General features: G+C 41.6%; 1 protein-coding gene across 2 annotated transcripts in view; it reads right to left on the bottom strand.

Annotated features, from left to right (window-relative positions):
* Nucleotides 1–538: 538 nt before the first annotated feature.
* Nucleotides 539–24,919, bottom strand: part of Shrm (shroom) — a 221,458-nt gene continuing 197,077 nt past the window's right edge. Inside the window, exons 8-13 of one of the 2 annotated variants that reach the window (XM_076767551.1) lie at nt 14,929–15,523; nt 13,712–14,681; nt 12,150–12,297; nt 6,376–6,586; nt 5,165–5,431; nt 539–3,731 (exon numbers count right to left, since the gene is read on the bottom strand). In XM_076767551.1, the coding sequence (XP_076623666.1) occupies nt 3,480–3,731; nt 5,165–5,431; nt 6,376–6,586; nt 12,150–12,297; nt 13,712–14,681; nt 14,929–15,523 (2,443 nt within the window). In that variant the 3' untranslated portion in view covers nt 539–3,479. The remainder of the gene's footprint in view (nt 3,732–5,164; nt 5,432–6,375; nt 6,587–12,149; nt 12,298–13,711; nt 14,682–14,928; nt 15,524–24,919) is intronic. The other variant, XM_076767552.1, reaches the window with a different exon arrangement.

Raw genomic sequence — 24,919 nt, 5'->3', positions numbered from 1 at the left:
CAGGTTTGCGATCCTATTTTAACAAAATTGTACGGAAGCTACGATGGAAGTTGTGATCGCCAGACCGGAAGTGTATCGGACGGTCCAACCGTAGAAGAAGTAGATTAACTGGAACGCCCTTGATCAATAAAGTCGCGTGCTGCCGTTGCTTGGATATAAAATTCGACTCAATAATCAAAATTTTCAATCTATGTTCACAACGTCTCAACGAAATCCACTTTTTAAATTAAAAAACTTTAAAGCAATTTATAGCATCTTTACTATAATACACGATTACACTAAAACAATGGTTGCTAATTTTAGAGTGCACAAGAACTACCGTATAAATCTTGAAATTTTTAATGATATCTGTTAATTATTTTGATACTTTATCAAAAAAATACGCGCGTCTTTAATCGTGAAAATAATAAAACTTATTTTCTGAAGTGATATTCAAAGAAAACTCGGTGTCAGCATAAGGCTTTCTTACCACCTGCTTCTCATTTATTTAAGATCACTGTGCTGCGTTACTTACCGTAAATGTAGTAATTTGTGGGATCTTCTTGCTCCACTACAAAAGAAAAGTGCACGTTTAATTTCCAACGTGTTATTTATTGCAAGCGAGTTTGGGAAAGGTAGTTATCGTAATGATTTCGTAATACATTCGAAATATGCGATAATATTGTCAGACTATCAACGACCTAGTGTCGTCGCTTACGTGTGTATATGTGTGACGTACGTGTACGTGTGTGTGTATGTGTGTGTGTGTGTATACATGTGTCATACGTATGAACGCGTGTGCAGCATGTGGACTGTTTAAACGGGTTCTCCTCGCATCACGTTAAAAACTAAATTGTATGCTGTAGAGAGTATGTACACAGTGGAGCACTATTAAATATTAATGACCTTAGAGTATAAGTAAATAGCCTACGCATTAATGGAACGTTTCTTCTCGTAAAAAATAGATTATGCAGAGCACCATGGTTTTTTTCTTCTTCTATCATCGAATGAAAACTCGTTTTATATACAATTTCTTTTTCCGCGCGCGTCTGTCGCGATGAGTCGCGACACGTAACGCTGCTTACAAGCAGATTACGAAAATGTGGCCGATTTCCGACAGGTCGGACGACGAGATTACAGTACCGCCGCCGTTATATCATGCGAACATCGAGAAACAAACGAGGAACAGAAACTGACTATAATGTGCCGCAAAATTTTATGCCCTCTGCTCAGTCTTTCACATGCGTTACAAATTTTGCTCTCCGTCCCTCGCGACACGGCTCGCCTGGCAGATCGTGCTCCCGCACCATTTACGAATTGTCTCGTAATTAAATTTCATCAATCTTAAATACTGTGACAGCAAAAGAATCACGAATTTTTTAATAGAATACACGTGACATTTCATCAGAAACACAATTCTATTCCTGTCTGCTGCTGATTAATTTGGAATATTCCAAAATAGATAAATTCAATTACTTCAAAATTACTACATTATTTATAAACACTTTCAATCGGATTTCTAACTATGACATTAATTTCAATTATAGTAACAATAATTGCGAACGAGAGCTAGGCTGTGTTATAACGTCCACTTCATCGCCGCTTAAAGTTTCGAACATTTCAATTACTATTACGTCTATTACAAATTTTGCCAAAATTGGCAACCACTGGCGCGACCACGCCGCGAACCGTTCGCTGGAACGGTTAAGAAGACGGATTCCATCTCGGAATCTTTGAGTCTACGAGTAAATATTTCATTACCGAGCTCAAAAAACCGGAGGATTCATCCCTTCGAATTTCGTCCGTAGCGTCTTCTCCGTCCCCTGGATCTGGTCTTCGATATCAGAGATGGGAAAAACTTTAGTCAAACGATAGACAACGAATAATCCCACTTTATAAATTTTTGTTCGTTTCACGCGAATTCAGACTTAACACTTATCAGAACAAAACAACGCGTAAACGGTTGAAATTTGTATATCGATACCTTGCTTATCTCTGGTCGAGATCGATCGCGATCGTTACGGAACGATCAAAACGGAGAAGACTGGATGCATTCGCGAAACAAAGGTGAAAATTGTGGAGGGAATAGGAGCAACGAATGATAGTTTCGAAAACGACCGAGGCATAAAATTTTTCGTAAGACCACCATAGAGGCTCGAAATCCTTTCGATCTAACTTCGTATCCGTTTTCGAGAGTCCTTGGTACGGTCGTACAGAAGTAAGTAAGATCACAAGCGTCATAGGGGCTCACGAGAGCCCCTGGGGTTAGAACAAAACGTAAAAAATAGTAATCGTTGTATACGTGAGCATGTATAATGGTTTACGATGCGTGTCTCGTGCGCGTTCGCGCACCTCTTGTCACTGTGTCTGTGTGTATGTGAATGTATGCGTGGTGTATATGCGTGGTTCCTACAATGTATCACCTCTTAAAGCTACCTTTCTCTTCTTCTTTCGTTATATACATGTTACCGCGTCGCTCGGTTTGCCTGTATCGTTCAGATATATCTCACGACCACGTGACTCCTTACCCTTATATCACATATCGTATATAAGAAGGCACCAGAAGTAATTCTAGGTCAAGAATCCCGCGACACGTGCCGCCACGAACGAATATTGCGCCGCACAGGTAGAACGAAAACCTATCCGTAAGCTGTGCACGACCGCGGTCAACTGTTTCTCTGTTTACAGCAGCGAACAGGAATGACCGTCGAGCTCTATTCCTCTCGAGCGTCGCCACTGCGGTTTCATCGTCGAGAAAACCTACGTACGAATTTCGGATAGACGGCTAGCTCGCTTGGGACGCGTGAAAATTTTTATTCGACCCGATAACACTGAACACGCGTGCCGCGAAACATTTCCACGCCGGTCAGAGATTTCGACGCTCGCACGCATCGCGTAACGGATCGAACGGGTACATCGAATTTCGCGAATTACGAACGGTCTCGTTCGAGGTCACCCGTGCACGCAAGAATCTTCTTTTTATGACTTTTATCCTCTTTTTCGTTCGCGGACCATAGACGCGAGCTCGTCAACGACTAGGCTGTCTCTGGACGGCGCTAGGAGAGATCATCTAGATCGTGAATCTCGCGCGAACGGTGACATTTTACGCATAGATATGAAAAATTCCGGAAACGATTACAATTTTGTTCGCAAGTAAAGAACGATCGACGACGCTTCGTCCGTCTAGGACTCGAAGAGTACATATATTATATATACAATGAAACATGCGTTCAAAAATAATTTTAAGCTACCGATTAGGTTTTATCACTTTCCATTCACCGATTCGAAGATACGCGTAAAATACGTTTACGAAATTCGACGAGTCGCCATTGAACAAATGGAGTTACGCCTGCTCCATCCTATCGTTGATTCATGGTTGAGACGTTTAAAAATACGTGCATTCCAAGCGATGGTTGCTTCAATGCGCGCCGCTCGAGCGCGTTACGAACGCGGCCACGCGTTTCTCGTGCGATCGGTTTGCGATCGGTTCATTATTACGACTAGTCGATCGCTTCTCTCAGCGCGGCTAGCTGCTCCTCCCCGAGTTTCACCTTGTCCTGAATCTCACGCCCGTCCACGATCAGCTTCGCCTTCATGTTGATGAAATGCTGATAGTCGGCAAATTCCTCCGCGTTCAGGTACTTCGACAGGATCGTAGAGACATTCACGCTTCGCTTGTCGATGTTCCCCTTCAGGATCTTCGCCTCCTCCAACTGGTCCATCAGCTTGTCCCTCTTGCTTTCCAGGATTTTCTGCGAACAACGAGAAAAGTGTATCTCGCGAGGGTTTCGAGGGATTCTTTTATCGAACGATCAAATTGTAGAGAGATGTGTTGCGATTAAACCAGAGCTTAAGCGTAATACCTATATGAAATATTATATTTCATAATGAAAGTGATAAGCAAAACGTGTATAGTGGGTCAACGTGACGTCAAAAAGTAAAAAATGGTTATGTGTTACGTTTAATATAGAAAATGGTAGGCCAGATACGAGTAAGAGACTGGGCAACCAGTCGAGAACAATCGCTTGAATTTAATTTTTCTTATCGCGAATTGTTTCGTATTGCGAGCGTACGATGACCCGTCCCATTTAAGGTTTCCGCAATGATTATACTTTTTATCCGCGAAACAGTATTGCGTAAGAATTCTTTCATAAATCAACGCGATTTTCCGCTGGACGGATAAATAATTATATCTGTACTTCTCGACCTTCCTGTTCGACAACCGTAAATCATTTTACGCCGGTATGGATTACGGGGACGTCGAGGATACAAGGACGCCGGGTAAATTTTCAATTAATCGTGCAAGCACTCGATTATCGTTTAAAATTCCGCGGTTTAATGAAAAATCGCTGAATCGCGTACGTTGTTCGTGTCGAATGATCGGAGAAGCTATTTTGTACCGTGATTGCTAACAACAGATTCTTATGAAAGACCGTTACAAGAGATATGAGGGGATTAACTAATTGTTTGATAATGATCGACGAGACAAATCTAGAGCAGAGATCACTCAATACTTACAATTTTATTTAAATTTTATTCTTTGTAAAGAAAGATAGAAAATATGTTTGATCTTTTTGTGTAAAATTAAATGCTCTTTAAAATATATTGTAAAAACTTTTTAGAATTTTTACAAAAATTACAAGAAGTAATTATCGTTTCGATGAACCAGTTTTACTCAAAATGAAATCAGATCTTCTAAATGGGAAAGTAAAAATATGTTCTCCATAACTCGTATTACTAGGGTAGTCAGTAAGTTTCTTCGTTTCTCGTATCATTTTTCCAAGACATTTTTAAGCGACTAAATTTATTTGATTCGTACGGATAGTGTATCAGTTTCAGTCTTTTGATTAATCACTAGAATGTTGTATTGATAGAAGTTTAGAAAGGAAAATAGTCAGAAATTACTATTGGAAACAGGACTTCAAGGCAACAGAAGCTGCGAGGAATTTATGCGAAGTGAAAGGTGAAGGGACTGTCTCAATTCGTTTAATGTCAAAAAAATAAAAATAGCAAGTATGAAAGAAAAAACTCTCATAACGTACTCTAATGTGAGTACGTGTTATATCGATCTAGAATTTAAATGGCCTTCGTAAAAAAATCGAACGAACCATTTCACTAACAATAATGGCTGAATTGCTGGAATGAAAATGTTGAAAACGAGAAGGAAATTGATACCGATACTCACTCTTTCCGCATGATCGGCTGGCATTCCGTAGAGAGCGTTCTCCGCTCGAGCCAGTCTGCCGCTGAGACCTAGAAGAAGACTCGTGATCTTGCCAACTTCCTCCACGTGAAGCCGATACTTGGACGCTTCGGCTGTCCGGGCGACCGCGGAAATCCGCGTGGCGACTCGTGCACCCAGGGCTTCGTTCACCTCTCCCTCTTCTCGCACGGCCTCTTGCTCAGCCCTGAGGACTACCAGTTTCTTGTCGAGCCTCGTCATCAGCTCCTCCTGCGAAGAGAATCGGTTGCAGTTCCGATTGCGCTCGCACGAAGTCGATAAGGTACGATTTCACGGCCCCGCATCAAGGAAGACTCGATTGCTTCGACCGTGATTGCGAAAGAATTAAAAAAGCATTACTCTCCGGTTGATGTAACGATCGTCATACCAATTTCTGTGTTAGAGACGTTTTGATTAATTGAAGGGTACATTATGGTGCCGTTAATGAAGACTCTGAAAGCTTAACTGATTAGATTCACGATGACTCTGCGCGAAAGGGAAAGATATACGAGACCGTGGAAAACGAGGATCGCGGCAGGCTGTGAAAAGTAGAGCTCCGACGGGGGGTTAATAGAAAATATGAAGAAGTAAAGCAGATGAAAAGCAGATTCCGACTCGTTATGGGTACAAGGCCTCGCGGCGGACGAGCGTAATGACCGTTCTGAACTCTGAACTCCCAGAGAGAAATTACATATAGGATCAAACAGAATTTCTTGAGTCACCATTAGAGTAGAAACATTTCATTTGATTGCTGTAATTGGGATAGTAGCTCTAGTTAGGTTTCAACTTGAGATATTCAGGTCACTAACAGTAACGTTTCTATCCTTCTCCAAAGTTTCTCCATTCATCTTAACAACTTGATAGAATAAACCAAATATAGGAGATATCTTTCACAATTTTCATCAAATGTCAATGTCTACACTCTAAGCACTTAGAATCATATTGAATCTAACATTACAGTTTATTGACAAAAGTTAACTCTATTTCTCAAACAGTTATAAAGTCAACAATTTTAAATATTTTATAACGTATACCAATTTTAGCAAAGTCCAATTTAACATAAAATAATGTTCAAGGTTCTTTGAGCCTTCAATTATTTCGGCAATGTATGTATCTTTATTTCGATACCAGTTGCAAAGTTTCGCATATACGAAGAAAATAGAAAGCAACCATACCTTTTTCTGTCTGAGATCGAGGCTGTCCGTAGGAACGACTGATGGGGCATCCTCCTGGCGCGTCAAACCCTCGACGGTCACGTCGCGCGAGTATCTGGTCAGGAACCTGGCTTTTCCCTCGGACGTGGTGAAATACGCCGACGTCGGAGACAGAGGGCTGCTCGAGTCGCTCGACAGCGGAGTGACCGGCGCGGAAGGTATCGTTTCGTGTCTGCAACAAGCCATTATCGTCGGTAAATCTTCCCTCCAGCCTCTCGACGTGATCCTCGCGATGTCCGTACAAAAAAATGTCCCGCCAATTCGTGATCGCGGACGACACGGATTGCATCACTTGCACGACTCACGATCTTGAATCGATCGACACGTTTCGTGGAAGAGGGATCGTCTTCGAAATGATTTACGGATCGTGGGTGTCGCGGACGCGTCCTATGTCTCCGTGATACGTGAAAAAGTCACCTGTTCGGTCTTCGATCACACGTGGAGCCTCGAAACAATAACGGAAGTATGAATTATAGGTTCTTTTTGTCGTCACTGATCGAGCAAAGACAAGAAATATTATTCAACGATTAAAGCAATAGTTAAAAGTAACATTAAAATTCATTGAAAATACGACTATAACTCCAGAATGTTTAAATTTTAATAATAACGAGTTCCAGGTTTCGAAACAAATCCAGAATTCGGTATTATTAAAATCTGTCGAAGACTATATTTTCAAAGTGAAATTTCTAGAGGCGTAGTTATGTTCCTAATGGATGCTTTTAATTTTTTATTTATTCATTAAATGAGCAATTATCACCGGTGTTTGAACTATTATTTATGAATAGTGCAGCATCAAATTGATGAAACTTTCTAAAGAAACTTTGTTGCTTAAATATCTTAACTTTCACACGTTAATTGTTCGTTGACGTATGTATGGACCAGGACCGTTTTGAATTAAGATTATGCGAAATACAGAATATAAATCTCTTCTGTTTAATACACCAATCTTCAAAATTTATACCTCATTTAAACAAGCTAGTCTTTCATTTTCAATCACTTGAAAATATCCGTTTGAATTTAATGTGCTGACTACGGTCGAAGAACCACCCTTGCAGAACGACTAACAACTGGCAACTAAATACTTCACGAAGTTTAAGAAAGCTCAATACTCATACATAGAAAGAAACAATATGGTCAGAGCTCTCTACTCCGAGGTTTTTCGTGGCGGGGGTGCAGTGATGCCAATTTTACTTTAACGTCTAAGGTGGTAGGTACCACGTTTGGCAACTCCGGGGATTTTCCATCGCGTGCTTTGGTCCCTGGGGTCCGTGCATCAATAACGTTACAAATACTAAGGGGTGGCTTACGGTACGCGAAACCGAGTACCTGCTAGGGTACAACCTGTTAGGGTTACAACTAATCGGTACTACCCTCGTCGACTAGGTTTATGGCACGGCATACCTATTAAGCTAATTATTCGATTATTTTCCTTAGTCAGGCAAGAATTAGGTCAATTCATCGAAATCTTAACCACCACCATCCCTAAGTCGTAAACTTTACGTTTATACTCTAATTGTACTATTCATTCCTTTTGCATGTTCTATATATGAAATTATTAATGCTACTGCATATTTTATTTTCTCACATTTAAAAAAAAGATAGTAAAATGTTTATTGCTATAAAAATCATCGTTTTTCTAGACGTTTGTACGTATCAAGGAAGCCATAATGTAGCAATATTTCTGTTATTGGAGGGTTTTCTATTTTTTAATAATTCGTAATACAAAGTCATTTGACACTTAAAAGAAGAGTAAAATAACGATTCTTACGCCATAAAATGTGCTTGGATCGGTGTCTGTTAGCAACGATGTGATACTGCAATCGTCAAACTACTGAAGCTAGTAAGTTTCTTATCATTTCCTGGTCGATTTTATCACATGCCGGAATGATTTGACGATAGCAATGATACATCGATGTAGTCATTACTTTGAGTACCTCCTATGACGGAAGCCTCGTTGTCTCACTTCCTTTATTTCACATCGAACGACTTCGTACTATAATTCGTTATAATTCTTTAAGTTATTCAACTAGAGACACAAAAATATAGTAGTATTTAAAATAATACAAGTGAAATAACCATCAGATCTTTACGTAGAATTACAATTTTACACGAAGGTAAAGTAGATCAAAATATTCTATATCGAACTGAACTCGACATACGACCGCAATGGGTTAAAGTCTGCATCGATGTTGAGGGTGGCAATTTCAAGCTCTTTTTACGAGAGTAAGCAGCTAAACTCGAGCACCAAAATGACTCCAACTCGGATTCAAGGTTACGAACGGCACAGTTTACACGAACTTCTTTCATTACTTTTACGTTTCTCGTCAATCGTCAAAGTACTTAGACGCCACGCATTATGAAACACCCCGTATATTTATCGCGCGTGCACGTGAGCGCGTCGACCGAGAGTGACTCTATAAAAGAAGAGAAAGTGATAAAGAAAGGAAAGCGGAGTAAAGTGACCGCACCGGAGGCGGTTCAAAAAGCAACCAAGCCAATCGGTCGACTATTACGTCCGCGGCTACTCAAGAAGCTTAGACAGCGTAATTAATGGAAACCGGAAGCTAAAACCGCGCCGTAAATATCATCGCCGCGCGTTTTATCGCCGTTTACGCGCGCACGAGATGCGCATCGAAGTCCGAGGAGCGCTGCCCACGATTGCTTTCGAAAGTTCGCGGGGTTTCTGCCTCCCCGGGTGTGGTTGCAAGCACTTCGGAGTTCCTCCAAGCAGAATCGTGCTAAGGAACTTTTGCTGTTCAGGGCAACACAATTTTATATTTCTAAAAAGTAATTTCTATGGTGTCTATTTAATGTCTGTTAGTGGCGTCATAATGATTAAATAGTAAACTAGGAAAATAAAATTAGGAAACTTGAGACTTAAATTTTGAATTATAAGAAGATACAAGTATAAGAAGAAATATTACTTTCAAAATAATAGCGATAAAATAATTATATTTAACTTGTTTGTCTGCGCCCTCATAACATGGCGCCCGGGGGTGTGTGCCCCTTTTGCCCTTGTGCCTTGGCACGATCCTGCTTCGAGGCGAACGAAATAACTTTATTAACTTCTGCCGCCGTTTCCAGCGGAGCGTTTCTTACGCGGAACGAATCCTGATCGAGTGGATTTACGACGACTAATTTTGTACGACCTATCGCGAATCGTAGGCTGCTTCGTAGTCGATCGGAATCGCGAGAAAGAGAAATGTCTCGATGTACTTCACCGAATGCACCGCCTCCATCTTTGATACCCTCGCCGCGTACTCGACGCGAGCCAGGATCGATCGAAACGATGTCAACGGTCGTCCGTCGCAGACTGGCGAGCAAAATGATGCGTAGACCACCGAGTAGCCAGCCTAACAATATCGTTTATGGTTAGTTACGTAACAATCTTGCGCCTCTGGTACTTTCTCCCGACGCGTGCCGGCGGAAATATTGTCCTCGATCGACGGGAGATTCCAGATCGCTGGAAGATAGGAAAATTAGTTTTCGATTCGGTTGGATTCGACTCGGTGAAGTCGACCTGGAGATTCCACCATTTTGGTATCATCGTTAAATAACTTTTTAGCGTGGAATAATTTATACAGACGATTAGAACTCAAAAAGAATATCAAGAAACAGACCGCTAGTCTACGAAGTCAGAATTAAATCTGTTTGGACTTGTGGCATTCGACTGTGGGAAACAGTTAATAACTCGAACATCGAAATCCTTTAGAGATATTAATTCAGAAAGACACGTACCTAACAACATCATCAATCAAGGCCTAAGAATGTCTACCCGTAAAAGGAGAAATAATAAAATTCAGCGAACAGTACCACACGCATCTATCAAACCACCTAAACCCGCTTGCAATGAACCCATTAGACTCCGGAGACCACACCTACCGTCTGTGAACCCATAATCCACCGAGCCTATCTACGCTTATCGCCTATTCACAAACACCACTCATTCGTAAGTCTTAGAAACTACCAACGGGTAGGAGTTTAATTCACTACTTCCGAATATACAATATATTAATTACTTAAAACCATCACTAGAGAATTCGTGAATTTCTTATTGAGTCAATAAAAGAAGAATAGAATCTAATCAGTTTAGTCTTTAATAAGCAGAACACAGTTTCTGGTTAATTTATTGCAGACCACGATACAAAAAAGTTAAATAAAACGATTGGTTTCTATTAATTATCAACCTGCTGTCAAGAAAACGAATATCCTAGTGGAATAATCTTTCCCCCGACCATAGAAACTCCCGTATTTACGTAACATAGCAAATCTTTCCACGTGACCTCGGGAAACGCAGGTAAACGGAAATATTACCGTTAAACGGAACGTTACGAGTTGTAAAATGTATCGTAGTTTATTCAGCTGTCGTGCCATGTCATCGATTCACAAGAAGCGCACGGCGTCGTTGAAAAACGACAATTAAATCCCGACTGTAATGGAGGTTCATTAATGATGCCCGGTTAGGAGTCCCGGGATCTACGCCCACGCAAACGTCACTCATTGGACAATAAAGGATCTCCATAAGCAACGGTCCGCACGCGACCTCTTTAGCCACGTGTCGAGAATGTCTCTCTCTTCGCGATGCACCGTGAAAGAGCAAAAACTCCTTGGCACCATTTTCAAACGAAAGATACCCGTTGCCGTATTATTAATTGGACTCTCGTAATTTCGCTTAAACGGGCGCAATAATAAACCGCCTGACGTAAATATTAAAAACACGAGGAAACCGCAAATGATAGCCAAGCATTCCGTGTTTCGAGCTGTTCGGTGAAAGTGCCAGTCAAACCATCGCGTGGAGCAACCCGTATGAAATATCGACACGTCCCGTATCGTTCGGGACGATCAGTTAACATTTATGTAACGATAATAACAAAAAATAGCTAGGATAGATGCACGAACGAAATGCAGATCCTATAAAATAGTCGTTGGATCACTGTGGCAAGAATAACGTTAGGGAGAGTATTTAAAATCCGACTTCCTGAATCTATGAATCTCGTATTATTTAGTTATAAATGCTTTTCTCTAAGATTCATGTGTGAAATTTTGCAATAGCCTAACCTTTAGACCGGTAATTTTATATTACTATGCTATATAAATTTCCATTGTGCTAGTAAAATCTCATCGCGTGCCATTAATTTGCCATCACTATCTTAAATTCTAGCATGAACTTAGAAAGGTTATGAACTACTGTTTTAGAATACTTGCGAACAGGATACTCGAGTTCCATGCTTCCTATTGTAATTATCTGTTGTCAAACTTCAATGGAACATCTGTTTAATTTATCGTGCAAGCTACTCCATTTTAATCTTCACATCAATGTATTATACGTACGAAGCGAAGGAGGTCGTTAGAATTTCACGCGAAGTAGGCGGAGACGTTAAGAACGTATCAAGGTCAACGTCATTTTTATTTCCCCGAGTATAATACTATATCTTTTATTCCCCGTGAGAGAATGCGGGAGAGTTGCTGCTTTTAAGTGAATTTAATGACTGAGCACTCAAGGTCGTTCAAGTACATAAACACGTAATGGTACAGTCTTGCGAGTAGATCTCGTATCATCATCCTTCACGGTAAACGGCCACAGTTTTGGCTAAATATTTTCTTTTTTATCCACCTCGCATATTTCATTTCCGTGAAAATAGATTTCGAGTTCGTGTCAGTTTCCGTAATAGTACATTTTCAAAAGAGCATCGATTATTTTTATTATAATACAATCATATCGCGTAAAATCTTACTTTTTCTCGTCGTCGGTTCCATTTTCAGAACACGGGGTCGTGGGTTCCTCCAGGGAGAGTCGGCGTCTCGGTCTCGGTTGCAAGGTCGCCTCTACCCTGAACAGACCGGAAACGTAGTCGGTGGGCTTCTTGTGCTCCGGCGCTGGAACTGATAAGAACAAATGGTTACACGCGCTGATCACTCCCCCTCCTTCTTTCCACGAGCTTCTACGCTCCAGGAATCCCCGTGCCGTCTTGGAAGCCATAACGCATGCGTTCAATATCGCGAGAGTGCACCGACGTATAATTGAATAACGCGGTCGTCCAATGGGTTAGTGCTTATTAAAATGAAGGGTCGTCGCCCTGGCCACTCTACTGTTCTTACGGATGACGCATGAGCGTGTCTACGCACGTACACTATCGGTCATACGCGTGGAAACGACTCTCTGTTTCGAATCTATTGGATGCTTTCATTAGGCAAATACAGCTTATCAAGTGGTTTTATTTTTATCTGTTACGATGCACGCTACTGTGGGCGTGAGAGATATTTGTACGCAGTGGATCGCTTGAATGACAAGGAACGTCGTTCGAGTTCAATGCGCCGATTTTTATGAAATACGCGTATGAGACATTCGACGCGTTCTTTTTACGTACAATGATCCCAATCTGAGGGGTGAAAAAGTGTTTCCGCAGTTACAATATTTTTTTTCTTACGCGTGGGAAAGTAAAAACGAAGATATTCAATATACGCGCAAACACACCGTATATGACCGATAGCGTCAGTGTGCGAAGCAAAAACGACGCTGTGCTTACATACGTGCCCGCAGGCGTCGTTACGCTCGACGGGTAGTTCGCGTGTGTGCAAATCGAGGGTTGTAACAACGAGAGCAATAAAAGCCACGTACAGGTAGATCGAAGCCGGCTGAGAATCCGATGACGACATTAGCAGCACTAAATCTGTAGGATTACGGTAAGCCGTCGAGAAACGACGACGGTGAATTCCGCTAACAGTCGGTGTTTGCGTTGCTTTTATTAGACGTAATCGACGTGGACTCTAGTAATCCAGGATTAGACTAAGCCAGGAATTAAAGTCAGCGCAAAGCGTGCAAGATACATAGCGACAACGCCTAACTGTTCCATCGCGCAACGAAACGAATTCTTTCATCCCTGCATCGTAAATTGCAATTTGTTTCCCTTCTCCTCTTTTCTTTCTTTCGTTCCTTGGTAAAAGTTCGGATCGCATGTCTCGATGGATTGAACACTATGCCTAAGATTAAGATTGATCGAGAACCATCCTCCAAGAACTCGGGGAAACACGACGAAACTGTGAATGTTATCGATGTTTCGAGACAGACTAGAATAGAACGTATAATAGAGTAAGCTCAAAATATTAACCATCGATAGAACAAAAGTGTTTCTCTCGCGGATATGGAGATCCTACCACTATGTAGCGTGACTGCTAAGAAAGTAGGGGTTTTCAGATATCGTACCCTAGCATTATTCAGTTTGTAGGTTCCTAGCCATCAAGTTATCTCTCTATAGTACCTTCACACATCGAAGACGACGTTTAGGGAGAAACTCACCTAGCAGGGGCACCAATTTGTCGTTCGGGTTGAGCTGACTGGCTAGGTCCCGGCCTAGTTCCTCGCACTCGATCTCCTCGGGCAGTTTCTTCCGACACAGAGGAAGTTCGTGGCTCTTGGTGGACAGCTCGGGCTCCTGGGGTTCCAGGATGTCGGTCTGCGAGGCAGCGTCGCTGGTGGCTGCGTTCACTCGAAGAACTACTTCGGTGCGTTGCACCAGTGTCAGCCCCTCTATTCCCAGCTGAGGCGACACGCACGGCGACGTAGGCGCGGAGGATTTGTCACCCTCGATCGGGGAGTTCCTGGGCGACGAGGAGGAGGACGCCTTAGAGACGCTGGAAATCGAGGACGTCGAGGACCTGCCTCCCGACCTAGACTTCGCGGACGAGGACGATCTGTCCACTCTCAGCTCAATCTCGTTCGTCTGGTTCGAACGAACTTGAGCAGGCGAGCTAGATCTGTTCGAGGATCCGGTGTTATCCGTTTGCGTGGGACTCGAAACCTTCCTGTTAGTGGGGGAGCCTTCGATCTTCGAGAAGCTGCTGGACAAGCTTCGAGGGGACACGCGAGGATCCGACGATCTGTTCGAGGACGAGGAACTGGAACAACTTCCGGACCGTCTGGGAACGGCTCCTCTTGGATTGTCTCTCTCGACGTGGTTGGGTGATCTTGGTGGTGAACTCATTGGCGGTGGCGGTTTGTCAGCAGCAGGCGAGCTTTCGATGGAATTTTGCGATTCCTGTCCACGCGACCAGCAACTGTCCGCCGCAATCGTCATTGTTGTTGACGTAGAAGACGTCGTTATGCAGGTGGCGACCGTGTTGGTCGATGTAGACGTAGCGTTCGCTCTCTTTTCGTTACGACGGTTTAGGAGCTCGATGTTCTGCGAGGTCATCTCGATCGTGGCGCTTCTCTCGCGGAAGAAGTCCTCTTCCACCGACGAGGGAACCTCTACGCTGCGGGACTGCTTCTAGAATCCAGAAGATTTTAATGTTTTTTTTGCGCTCAGTTTCGAGTCGATGTATTCTAAGATACCTAAGACTATCTTTTACACATCCCCATAACGAAATAAAATTGGAAACCTGGACGATATAGATCTAAAACTAAAGAAGCAAGGCTTAGAATGACAAAGTGCATCTTAAAAGTCGAGCCTGTATTTGCAGTACGAAAGGAAGTTTACAGTTTCCTAGAGAATCATATCCTGAAAGAAACATTACCTCTCTGAGGTTCTGAGGTAGGGGTTCGCAGCTAGCCGCCAGCTTCCTGCGTTCGCGTTCCAGCTGTCGGTTCCTGTCGTTAAGAACCTCGACGCTCTGGGGCGACAATCGTTCCCTACGTTGCTCGTAATCGTGCCTCTTTTCCTGCTGTCTCTTCTCCAGATGATGGTGATGATGATGGTGATGCTGATGTCGATCCTCGAGATTATCGTTATTATTATTCTCCGTGTTTCGCGACCTCGCCTCGCTCGCTTGGAGTTTCTTGTTCAAATCGTGCGACAGCTTTCCGATCACCTCGGCGGAGTGTTGTTGCTGTTGCGCCGTCCGTTCCTCCAGCCGATGATGAAGAGCGTCCACGCTGTGCGACTTCAAAAGCTCCGGCTGCTGAGGATGGTGATTGTTGTGATGGTGATGGTGATGGTGCTGCAACGGATGATGAGGCGTGACGCGCAGCAGAACCGGATCGTCGTGATCCCGGGGTGGTGGCCAATCCTCTAAGCGAGACGTCGGTGACATGGTTCTCTTGTAGCTGCCCTCGCTATCGGGCGCTCCACGCTCCCTCCGGTAAGCCAGGTAGGAGGCCTTCGATTGGCTCCTGAAACGAATAAATTCGATTTATTGATTGGAATCGTTCGATGATATTTTGTTTCACTCATGGGCATTTGAAACGTTACGCATAGAGAGGAAAAGTCTGTCGACTGTTTAGATCGGTGATAAGAAAACTTTTTTAGGAGTGGATCAACAAAAGAAATTTTAATATAAAAGCAAATGAGGTGCTTCCATAATTTTTAACGAATAGGCGGCGCGCTGGAATTTATCGTTCATCGTCAGCTATCGAGAATACGTGGCCGAAAATAGAGCAAAAAGCAGCTGAAAATACGCAGACCATGGTCTATCGTCTGAAAATAAATAGTTACATCTAGTGACTCGACGCTCAGTTAGTACAAGACTATACTTGAATATCCAGTCCGCGCCCGACGGGAATCAGGATCGTTCGAATTTTGATGAGGTTCATTTGTATGGACAACGTCCGGCGGACGGCTTCTCTCTGATTCGATCGTTATCCGAAACGTATCGTTGTTGTTGGGGGATCGGGATGGCGGTAATATTCGTTTCAAGCTCGATTTTTATGCCCGGCCACGTAAAACACCGGTCGTCCACGCAACGAACGCGTGTAAAGACGTGAACTTTCCACGATGTCGTACACATGTTTGGGAAAAAGTGAACGGGCCCGGGAATACCCAATTTCTTCCAAACTGGCTCTGTGTTTTGGTCGAGTAACTCGCGTTCACTCTTTAAAGTTCAGCATGGTCCCAATCCGATATACTACGAAACTTGCGCTCAATCAACAGAGAAATTAAAAGTGTTGCATGTCTGCAACTTTTACTTCCTTCGTTCAATTAATTTTTCGAGACGAATTGTTAAAAAAAATAAATCTGGATAGGTCTCGTAGGCGTGCAATAGAGTACGAATTGGACTTCAGCGCAAGTAGAATTAGCGAGTAGTGGACAGACATACTAGAGCTACTGGTATTCAATCGCGCGCGTATCTGACAAATTTTCAAATTTAATTATCTCGAAAACGAAACCTCAAATGAAGAAATTTTATTTATTATTTTCGATTTGTATTTTCATATAGAATCACCTTCCTGTATTGTTTTGGTACGTAAGTCGGTAGAATATTTTTACGAAATTATTTCCATGAAAATTGATGCATTTGTGCATACAATGAAATTCTGTTCTATCTCTTTTCTAAAAGTTCATTGTCGCTAGAATACTTTCGTCCTTTTAGCTGATTCACGACTGTAGAAAACGAATCGAAGTCACACGATGCAAGACTAAAAGGAGGGACAATCATTGTAGACAGGATGAGTAACAAGTATTAAATCTGAATACTTTAAAAAATCCATTGTTTGACGCGATTCATGTATCGATGCATTGTCACGGTGAAGATGCCACGTGCTGAGTCTTGACAGTGAAAGAAGTTGTCTGAGCTTCACGATGACACGAAGCAAATATGTTTCTGTGTACCAAGTCGTATTTACTGCACGCTAACTTTCCATAACAACTCGTTCCAGAGTACTACTTCTTGTACAAAGAACAGCTATCATTTTTTATCGAATAGCCTCAGAGGATTTATAATGTTTTCGACTTTGATGAGGGCAATTTTTAGAAACTTTGTTTCTACAATTATAATTTATCGTCGACTGTAATAGCAGGGGGCAATTTTAGAAATGTCCATCAAAGTACTAAATTCAATCTTACAATTAGAAAGAGTTATCGATTTCATGGAATATAATCAATGAACAAAAAAAAAGAGAATCATTGTGTAGTATCCGTAGATAATTTATGTTTCGGTCCATAGTAATTAACTCCTTCGCATTATCAACGTTTCTCAGTGTCATAGCGCCAGCAGGGCGTCCTGAATGTAGCATGTCCTTCGTATTAAAATTTCTCCACTCAAATTCTTTGTACCACTAGTAAACTGTAGCCCCATGCAAACAACCTTATTATAATATTTCCTCCATCTCGCCTACGCATTTTGTCGACAGAACTCCTCCAAAATTATAGTGAACGATACCACGAATCGAGGAGCTTTCTGGAAGAAGAACCCACAAGACAAAACGATGAATTATGTAAACTGCGTCCGAAGTTTTAGTTTTTTTTTTCAATATACAGCTATTCTCGAATTAATGATGGCTTTTAAAGAACATTGTCGATTCCATGAAATGTAAAATATAAAGTTACTTATAAATATATACATTATCAGATCTGAAATAAACTGTTCTTTCACGATGCAATTTCTTTCTACAACTACTGAACTTTAGCTATCGACGATATGCACTTTTCTCCTGATATGCATTTTCTAATTATGCAAACCTAACCAGCGAAGGTTTCCACAAACTATTGTTACATATTGCAAAACTTTCCTAGTGACCTAAGTGTAATACAAATCATCCTGCGAACGGAACGCAACGCCCGTGCATAAATGCATACGCGAAGTAATAGAATGGAAATTGTGCGTTGATCCCATTCCCCCAATTAATTTATTGTAATTTATCGCGAACATTTCCATTTTCACATATAATCGACACGCAATTATAACCCTGGAATACCGACAAAGGTGGAACGTTCACGCGTTGCGGAAACCCGTTTTCTCGTTATCTTTACCCTCCGTTCGTTGCAATTTATTTCCATATTTCCAATCGTGCATGGGATTGGCGTTTTGTCGAATATATATTACAGTAGATAGACTGCGATTCCGTGGAATCGAACAAAGTGCTCTTTGGCATCGAGAGTAAAAGCGAACCATTGTTCGGGCCGCGTTACGAAATATTACCGACGCATCCCCGATGATTAATCGCTAGCCACGATTGATTAATCGTCGGTCGTCGGTGCGAGCAGGCGTTCCAGCCCTTCTGGTACTCGCATCGTAATGCGAACGACGCTTAATCGAGACCGGATGCGCCGAGCGACGCGCGCGTTGCGTGAATTTCAACGACCGTTCCGCTTCTGGGAACCCACGAGACCGCTTCCCGTACGATTTTCCGTGAGGATTCGTAAAAAACCACTTCATCTTCGAAGAAATCGATGCCAGCCACGCGATATTAAGTTTATGCGCGCGTCCAGGACTTAATTATGCAACGCGTATCGCGTTCCGTGCGAAAGCGATCCGCGAGGAAAGTGTAACGTCTCCTGCGAGCATGTGAAACATTTTGTTAGAAATATTTTTTCTCGTAGCGAAAAGAAGAAATCTTTCGTTCGTTGGGCAACCGCTCTCTAATTCTGCCGTAACAACGATCGTTACGTATAGTTGGTTTTCGCGAGGGTACAATTTTTCCATTCGCGTAACGCGCGCGACATCTCTGAGTTTCTGGTCGTGTAATTTGGGACACGCTGGAACGGACTTCGAAAGTGTTATGGAAACCAGTTTAGTCTGGAGCGAGCTCCATTAGATTTAAAAACCCCCTTGACCTTTTTATTATTAGTTCTTCTATTATGTCGAGCTTTGTCGTTCCAGTATTATATATGGAAACAACAGAAAATATACATATATGTTGAAACATCGCAGAAGAAATATGTACAGATCTATTTGAGCCTGACAAGTAGTTATTCATTGCCTATATCAAAGAGCACACTCTGTTATAAAATAATTAGTCGTACGATTGTACATCTGCTGCCTACGATCGACGCAATAGAGAACAAATTGACTCCCGAGGTCAACTGGTTTAGAGATTCGTTTAGCATGGAGCAGCTATACCCCCGAGTAATGCAAAAAATATATTTACTCAGTTTTATGGCAATTCGAAACGATCAAATGAAAAAATTAACGTCTCACAAATTTTTAACTATCGATGTACACTGTAGATTGATTCCTCAAACACGGTCAACTCAAGAATATTACAAAGTTTCCATTCTACGCGACTAGCGCATATTTTAATACTGAGGTCAGCTACCACAGTTCCTTGGCTACCGTTCAATTGTTAAATTCTTTACGGTGTTTGATCCCGAATCGATCAAAGTGCAATTGTTCTCAACTAGCTCGAATTATTCGACCGAAACCAACGATTTATTATTAATTGCTGGAGGCTCTGGTGGATCGTGTATTGTTTTAATCCGAGTCGCGTGATCGACCTTCCCGGCGATCGGTATCTGTGTCAAATTTGTTTTAATCGTATCTGGGCTGACATTGCGATGCCGTGTCTGTCGGAATATCGTCATTGCATGCCGGATTTACGGTAGCGGCGCGCGTGCACACTTTGAAACCCGCGTAACAAGAGCAACGCGAAATCCGGTCAAACGAACTACGCCTTCGAGCACTTTCCTCGATTAATCGATCAAGATCGATTGGTCGAATCGGGCACAGTTTCGATTCGCATTTACATATATGATTTCAATTCGTAATACGTTGTCGTTCGTTATTGTATCCTGATCGAACGTATTCTACACCATTCACGTTAATAAAGGTGATATTTTCTCGCAGACGGTGCAAGTTTTTTATGTTGTTTGTAATAGAAAAAATTATTTTATTTTACTTACTTGATTAAATAATAGATCCATTCCTCATTGCAATATTTATATAGTTAAACTTCTAACGTGTAATAATATGGAATATTTGTTTTGTTTGTCAGAAGACACGATGAAATTTAATTACGAAGTGTATAAGGAACATCAGAAATATTATCATAGAAAATAGAAGGAAAATTATTTTTACGCGATGCTCTTCAAGGATTCGCGTTTAGAGAGCGCTTCTCGTTCGTGGAAACGTCTCGTTCGAGGTTCACACGGGCTGTTTCGCACCGGAATGCTCTACTCGCGACGCGATTTCTGTCCTGTTTCGACTAGGATCGCGGCGGCTTACCGGCGGAAAAGAAAGTTTTTTACCGTAACGAGATGGCCCATGCGAAGGACGAAAGTAAAATTCGCGTTTTGATTCTAATCACGCGGACGGGTCGACACGATTCCGCGACCTCCTCCCAAATTCGTCGTAACTTTGTTTACGTAAACTTGGCGGGAGAACAAATCGAGATTACTCTTCAAAAAATAGTTGAAAAACAACGATTCAGAGTTACCAAAGGTATTTGAAATCGGCTAAATTTTCTTCATCCGAGAAATTAATGATTCACGAATCGCTCGAAAGCAGAACGGTTATTTCGACTAATTTAGTCCGTGGAGATAGGTAATTAGGTGCTCTCGATGAAAGGTAATTTTAATTCGACGATATTCAATAGCTCTTGCGACAAAGTGGGTCAAGTGAAACGCGATTCGTCAAATTCGAAGGCACAGTATGAACTTCTCGGCAATCGCTATTATAAGGCTCGAGTTCTTGCAGTTAAAACCGTTAGAGGCTCTTAGATGTCAGTCGTGTCCGTTTCGAAGACGACACCGACGTTTGAATTCTTATACGTGCTACTAATTTTTCAATTGATCGTACGACTAATTGAAAACCATAGCTCTTGACAAATGACCCGACTCGAGCATGCTAACTTACGTAGACAGATTGTTTGGATACCTGGTAATATTGAATGGAATTCCTGCCACGTGAATTATTTATTTACTTATTAAGCGAGTGAAAGTACGAAATCCAGTATGTTGCATAAGTGTTACCACTCAATAGTGATATAAAATAACTTTAATGCATGATGTTTCAAAATTCTAGAAAGATATTTAAAAGGAAAACTTGCAGAATCTTCCATCTTTTAAAAATAACTACAAACGTCTATGTATCTCTTTTAACAAGAAGAACGTTACACAGTTTGTCGTAGCTAAAAAACCATAGATCACGAACGTCAACATCCGCCTCCACGTAACGGAAAATCACTCGACCAGTCGTCGAACCTGTCGGACTTAAAAATTTCGCAACGGTGATATCGAAAGCTGGCCGAAGAAAAATGGCAATCTCACGCGAACTTAAAGGAACTCGCTGCGTTCTCGGTACCCCATCGTTTCCGAAGCGACGATAGTTCAGCGTGAGAAACAACCAAAGGATAAAAATCGTTCGTCCCGGATAAACAAGTACGCGAATCACTTCCGCGAATATTGCGCATGCTCCCGTATCGTCGCCGTGGATCTGCGTCGCTCGAATTCTTTCCTACGATTCTTTCGGTCTTCCTTTGTTACTTAATCTTCCACTAAACTTATTGTAGAATCCATCGACAGATTTTTTTAATCGATATTTATACGCACTTAGCTTTTCATATTGTAATTAATCTTTCAAACTACATTTTTGAAAAGTATACGTTGACAATATTTAAAAGATGAAAATATATAATAATATTTATTGCATATGACACGAGTCCGTTATCCGAGGGTTAAAGTGTGAATCTACGATTTGTATTCGTTAGCCACGAATAAAATTTACTCGACTCTGCTTACTGTAAACGATTCCATTGTGCAACAGTCCGTTAGATCGAGTCTAGACACGTGCTACATGTACGAAGCGAATTATTTAAGACGCTTAAAAATTCTCGAGTAATTTAAAAAGGAAAAAGGCGGAGCCAACGTCAGTACTCCTAAGAAATTCAGATTAAAATACAATTTACAATGTGATGTAAAGTGTAAGGTTCGTAACGACAGAATAAAGTTTGGAGAAAGGAACAAGCGTGGGTTTGGTAATTAATTCGAAATGAAACGTGATTGATGCGAACGAAAATACATTAACCGTTGCGCACTAATCAAGAACAGGTACAAAATGAATCATTGATTCATTATAGCAAGGCAGCTTCTTGGTGTTGAATAACAAGGATGTAAAAAATTGTGTGCTAGTAAAAACGACTGCGAGCAAAACTTTAAATGCGTTTTCCTTAAAATCTCGAGTCTGTGCGTTGCATAAGTTTGAAAGTAAGACATAACCGATAGGACAAAGTATAGGTAATAATTTATTTGCGACGTGTTACAATAAACGTAAAAATATAAAATTGTATATAAGTCTTCGCTCAAGCCCTCTCAACACATTCTGTAATTGAAATTAACCCTTTGCGCTCCACTGGCGACGAACGTAATACGCACCATAGCTCGATTCGAGTTTCATTTACGATAATACAAATTGAATTCTGCAAATATACAAATAAAACTTAAATTATAGGTATTTATTCATTTTTCCAGGGAAAAAGAATATTTTTTAAAAATTGCAATCGGATTACAAAGAGCAACGGAACAGTTCGTTTCGTTTAGATAAGAATTTCGGTTATCTCTGGTGAACACCGTACGCGATATACGCGATGTCCATAATTTTCCAAAGTTACACGATATCACAGAGACGGGAGTCACGGCCGTAGGAGACCGTGATTTCCTGTTCGCGATGCGAATTCCTCGAGCACGGAAAAATCCTTCCGCAATTAGCCGGCGTACCGATTTCGAACCGCAGTCCGTCCAGAACCGCAACGACTCCTTCTCGTTGGCGTTTTTCAGTCGGTCGACCGACCACGGGAAAACTTCGAACCCGGAAAACGGACCCCTCGGGGAAAGTGCTTTGCAAATTGCTTCGCGCTCGCGATATATGCGCGCGGCGCGCTTTTAAACGATTCCCGGTAATAAGGTCCGTTCGTGAAATAAGTAACGACCCTGGTTCTCGCGTGGACGAAGCTGGTAGCCAGTCCGCGGACACGGAGACTGAAAAGTTACATCGAGCAACGACCGTACGTAACAACCGTACACGCACGAAAGCCCCCTTTCGCGACACGTGTTTCTCCTTCTTTCCTCTTTCGTGTTCCTTTTTTTCTTCCCTCCCCGAGCGAAGATAATTATCGGCGTGGATAATGCACATGCACGGACGGGAAAGACGAAGCACGATGCTTCGATGTACGTTCGGTTTTTTTCCAGACCCCGAGGGGGGGAGAAACGTATCGCCGCGTTTCTCGTACATTAGCCGGACCCGATCGAGGGCTTAATTAAGCGCGCACGGAAGAGACTACCGAAGCTTCGAGATACCGATGCACAACCTTTTTCCATTCTGGGCCGAACGAAATAAAAGAAGATTTTCTGGAGGTCAGAGTTCAAGTCGGGACGCCCAGTGAAATAATACCATCGCGGTCCGAATAAAGCGTTACGGAGCCGTTTTCTCGGAAACCAATCAAGGCATCGACTTCGTTTCTTTTTAATTAAATGGTCCCGGAGGGATTAATCATTGGGTAATAAATTCCTCCGGAACGATCATTAAGAGGAAAATGAGATACTCCCTCAATGTTTTTAAACGCGAGATGGTACGAATTTGATAGCTCTTGTCAAATTAAATAATATTTACTTCGATGTGTTTGATTTAATGTGCTCGATATTTTCGCGCTCGTTTTTTCGATAAATTTCCATTATATTTTATATGGGAATTTGGGAATCGTGAACCGTAGCTCCGTTTTCTTGGAGTTTCTGTAAGAAGACGAAGAATGTTCCAATTAATTGTGTGAAAGGTAGAAAAAGAAAATACAACTGTTCGAGCATGACTATTGCTCAACTAAGAAATGCAAAGAAAAATATAAATGAACGTGTAGTGAAATAAAATAATTTCCTAATATAAAATAGAAAATACCTCGTGTTTCAATACCGTATCCAATGGTACAACGCGATTAATGCTTTTATATTGTACTTGCACTCTTGCACCAAACGGAATTAAAATATATTGTTCCAGTTGTTAAAATCGACCTTATATTAAAAGGTGTAATCGGTGCCTTGCCATTTACCGATTTTATGGAGTTAATGAAGCATAAGAAGGCTGGCATTGAATTTTAAATACAAGCACCTTAACATCTCGCTTTAATGAAGTTGTTAGCAAGTTGCATAATATTATTCAGATGTTTATCTTTTCTCAATTTCATAATTGCAAAACCTTGTTCGCGAACGTAAGTGCTGCCATATTTAGGCGCGAGAAATGTGCATTATCTAAAATATTCGACTAAGCATTTAGATTAATATTTTTGTGCAATATCATGTTATATACTGATTCAATATCTGTAGAAAAATACAATTAGAAAACGAGCCCAAACTGTGTTTTAATGTTACACAATTTTTAATTAATGTAAATGTCTCGAATCGATCGATCTTTTCTATCCTGCTGTTGGAAATCGCTCGTGTTTCCAGAAGTATTAGAATTTATGCATTATGCATTCACATTTTTTGCAGAAATTTTTCAATTTGATACTTTCCGAGCTACAAGGAAGGAAAGTATTCTAATCGAGAACTTTTTTCCTCCCGAGAGATTAATGGCGCAATTAATCGCAACGTTACTTGGCAAATACGAGCAATTTCGAAAGTTGGGATAGTTTCCTCGGTACCGAAGTATCGCAGTTTTACAGAGAGCGATTATCCTATCCCCCTCAAGAATGATTAAGATCGAATTCCTCTACTTCTTCTCCAATCGCGTTCGGTATTGTTCAATCGGCACGCTACTTTTTCGCTACGGTGCCCGAAGAAAATACCGTGACCGATAAAACCTCTAAAAAGACCAGTTGCGTAAAGCGTGCAACTTGCTCGAGCGTTCAGCCGGAGAACGCGACGATAAA

This window comes from Colletes latitarsis, chromosome 6 (assembly GCF_051014445.1).
Source record: "Colletes latitarsis isolate SP2378_abdomen chromosome 6, iyColLati1, whole genome shotgun sequence".
Lineage (NCBI taxonomy): Eukaryota > Metazoa > Arthropoda > Insecta > Hymenoptera > Colletidae > Colletes > Colletes latitarsis.
This window is presented reverse-complemented; position numbering and strand designations above follow the sequence as displayed.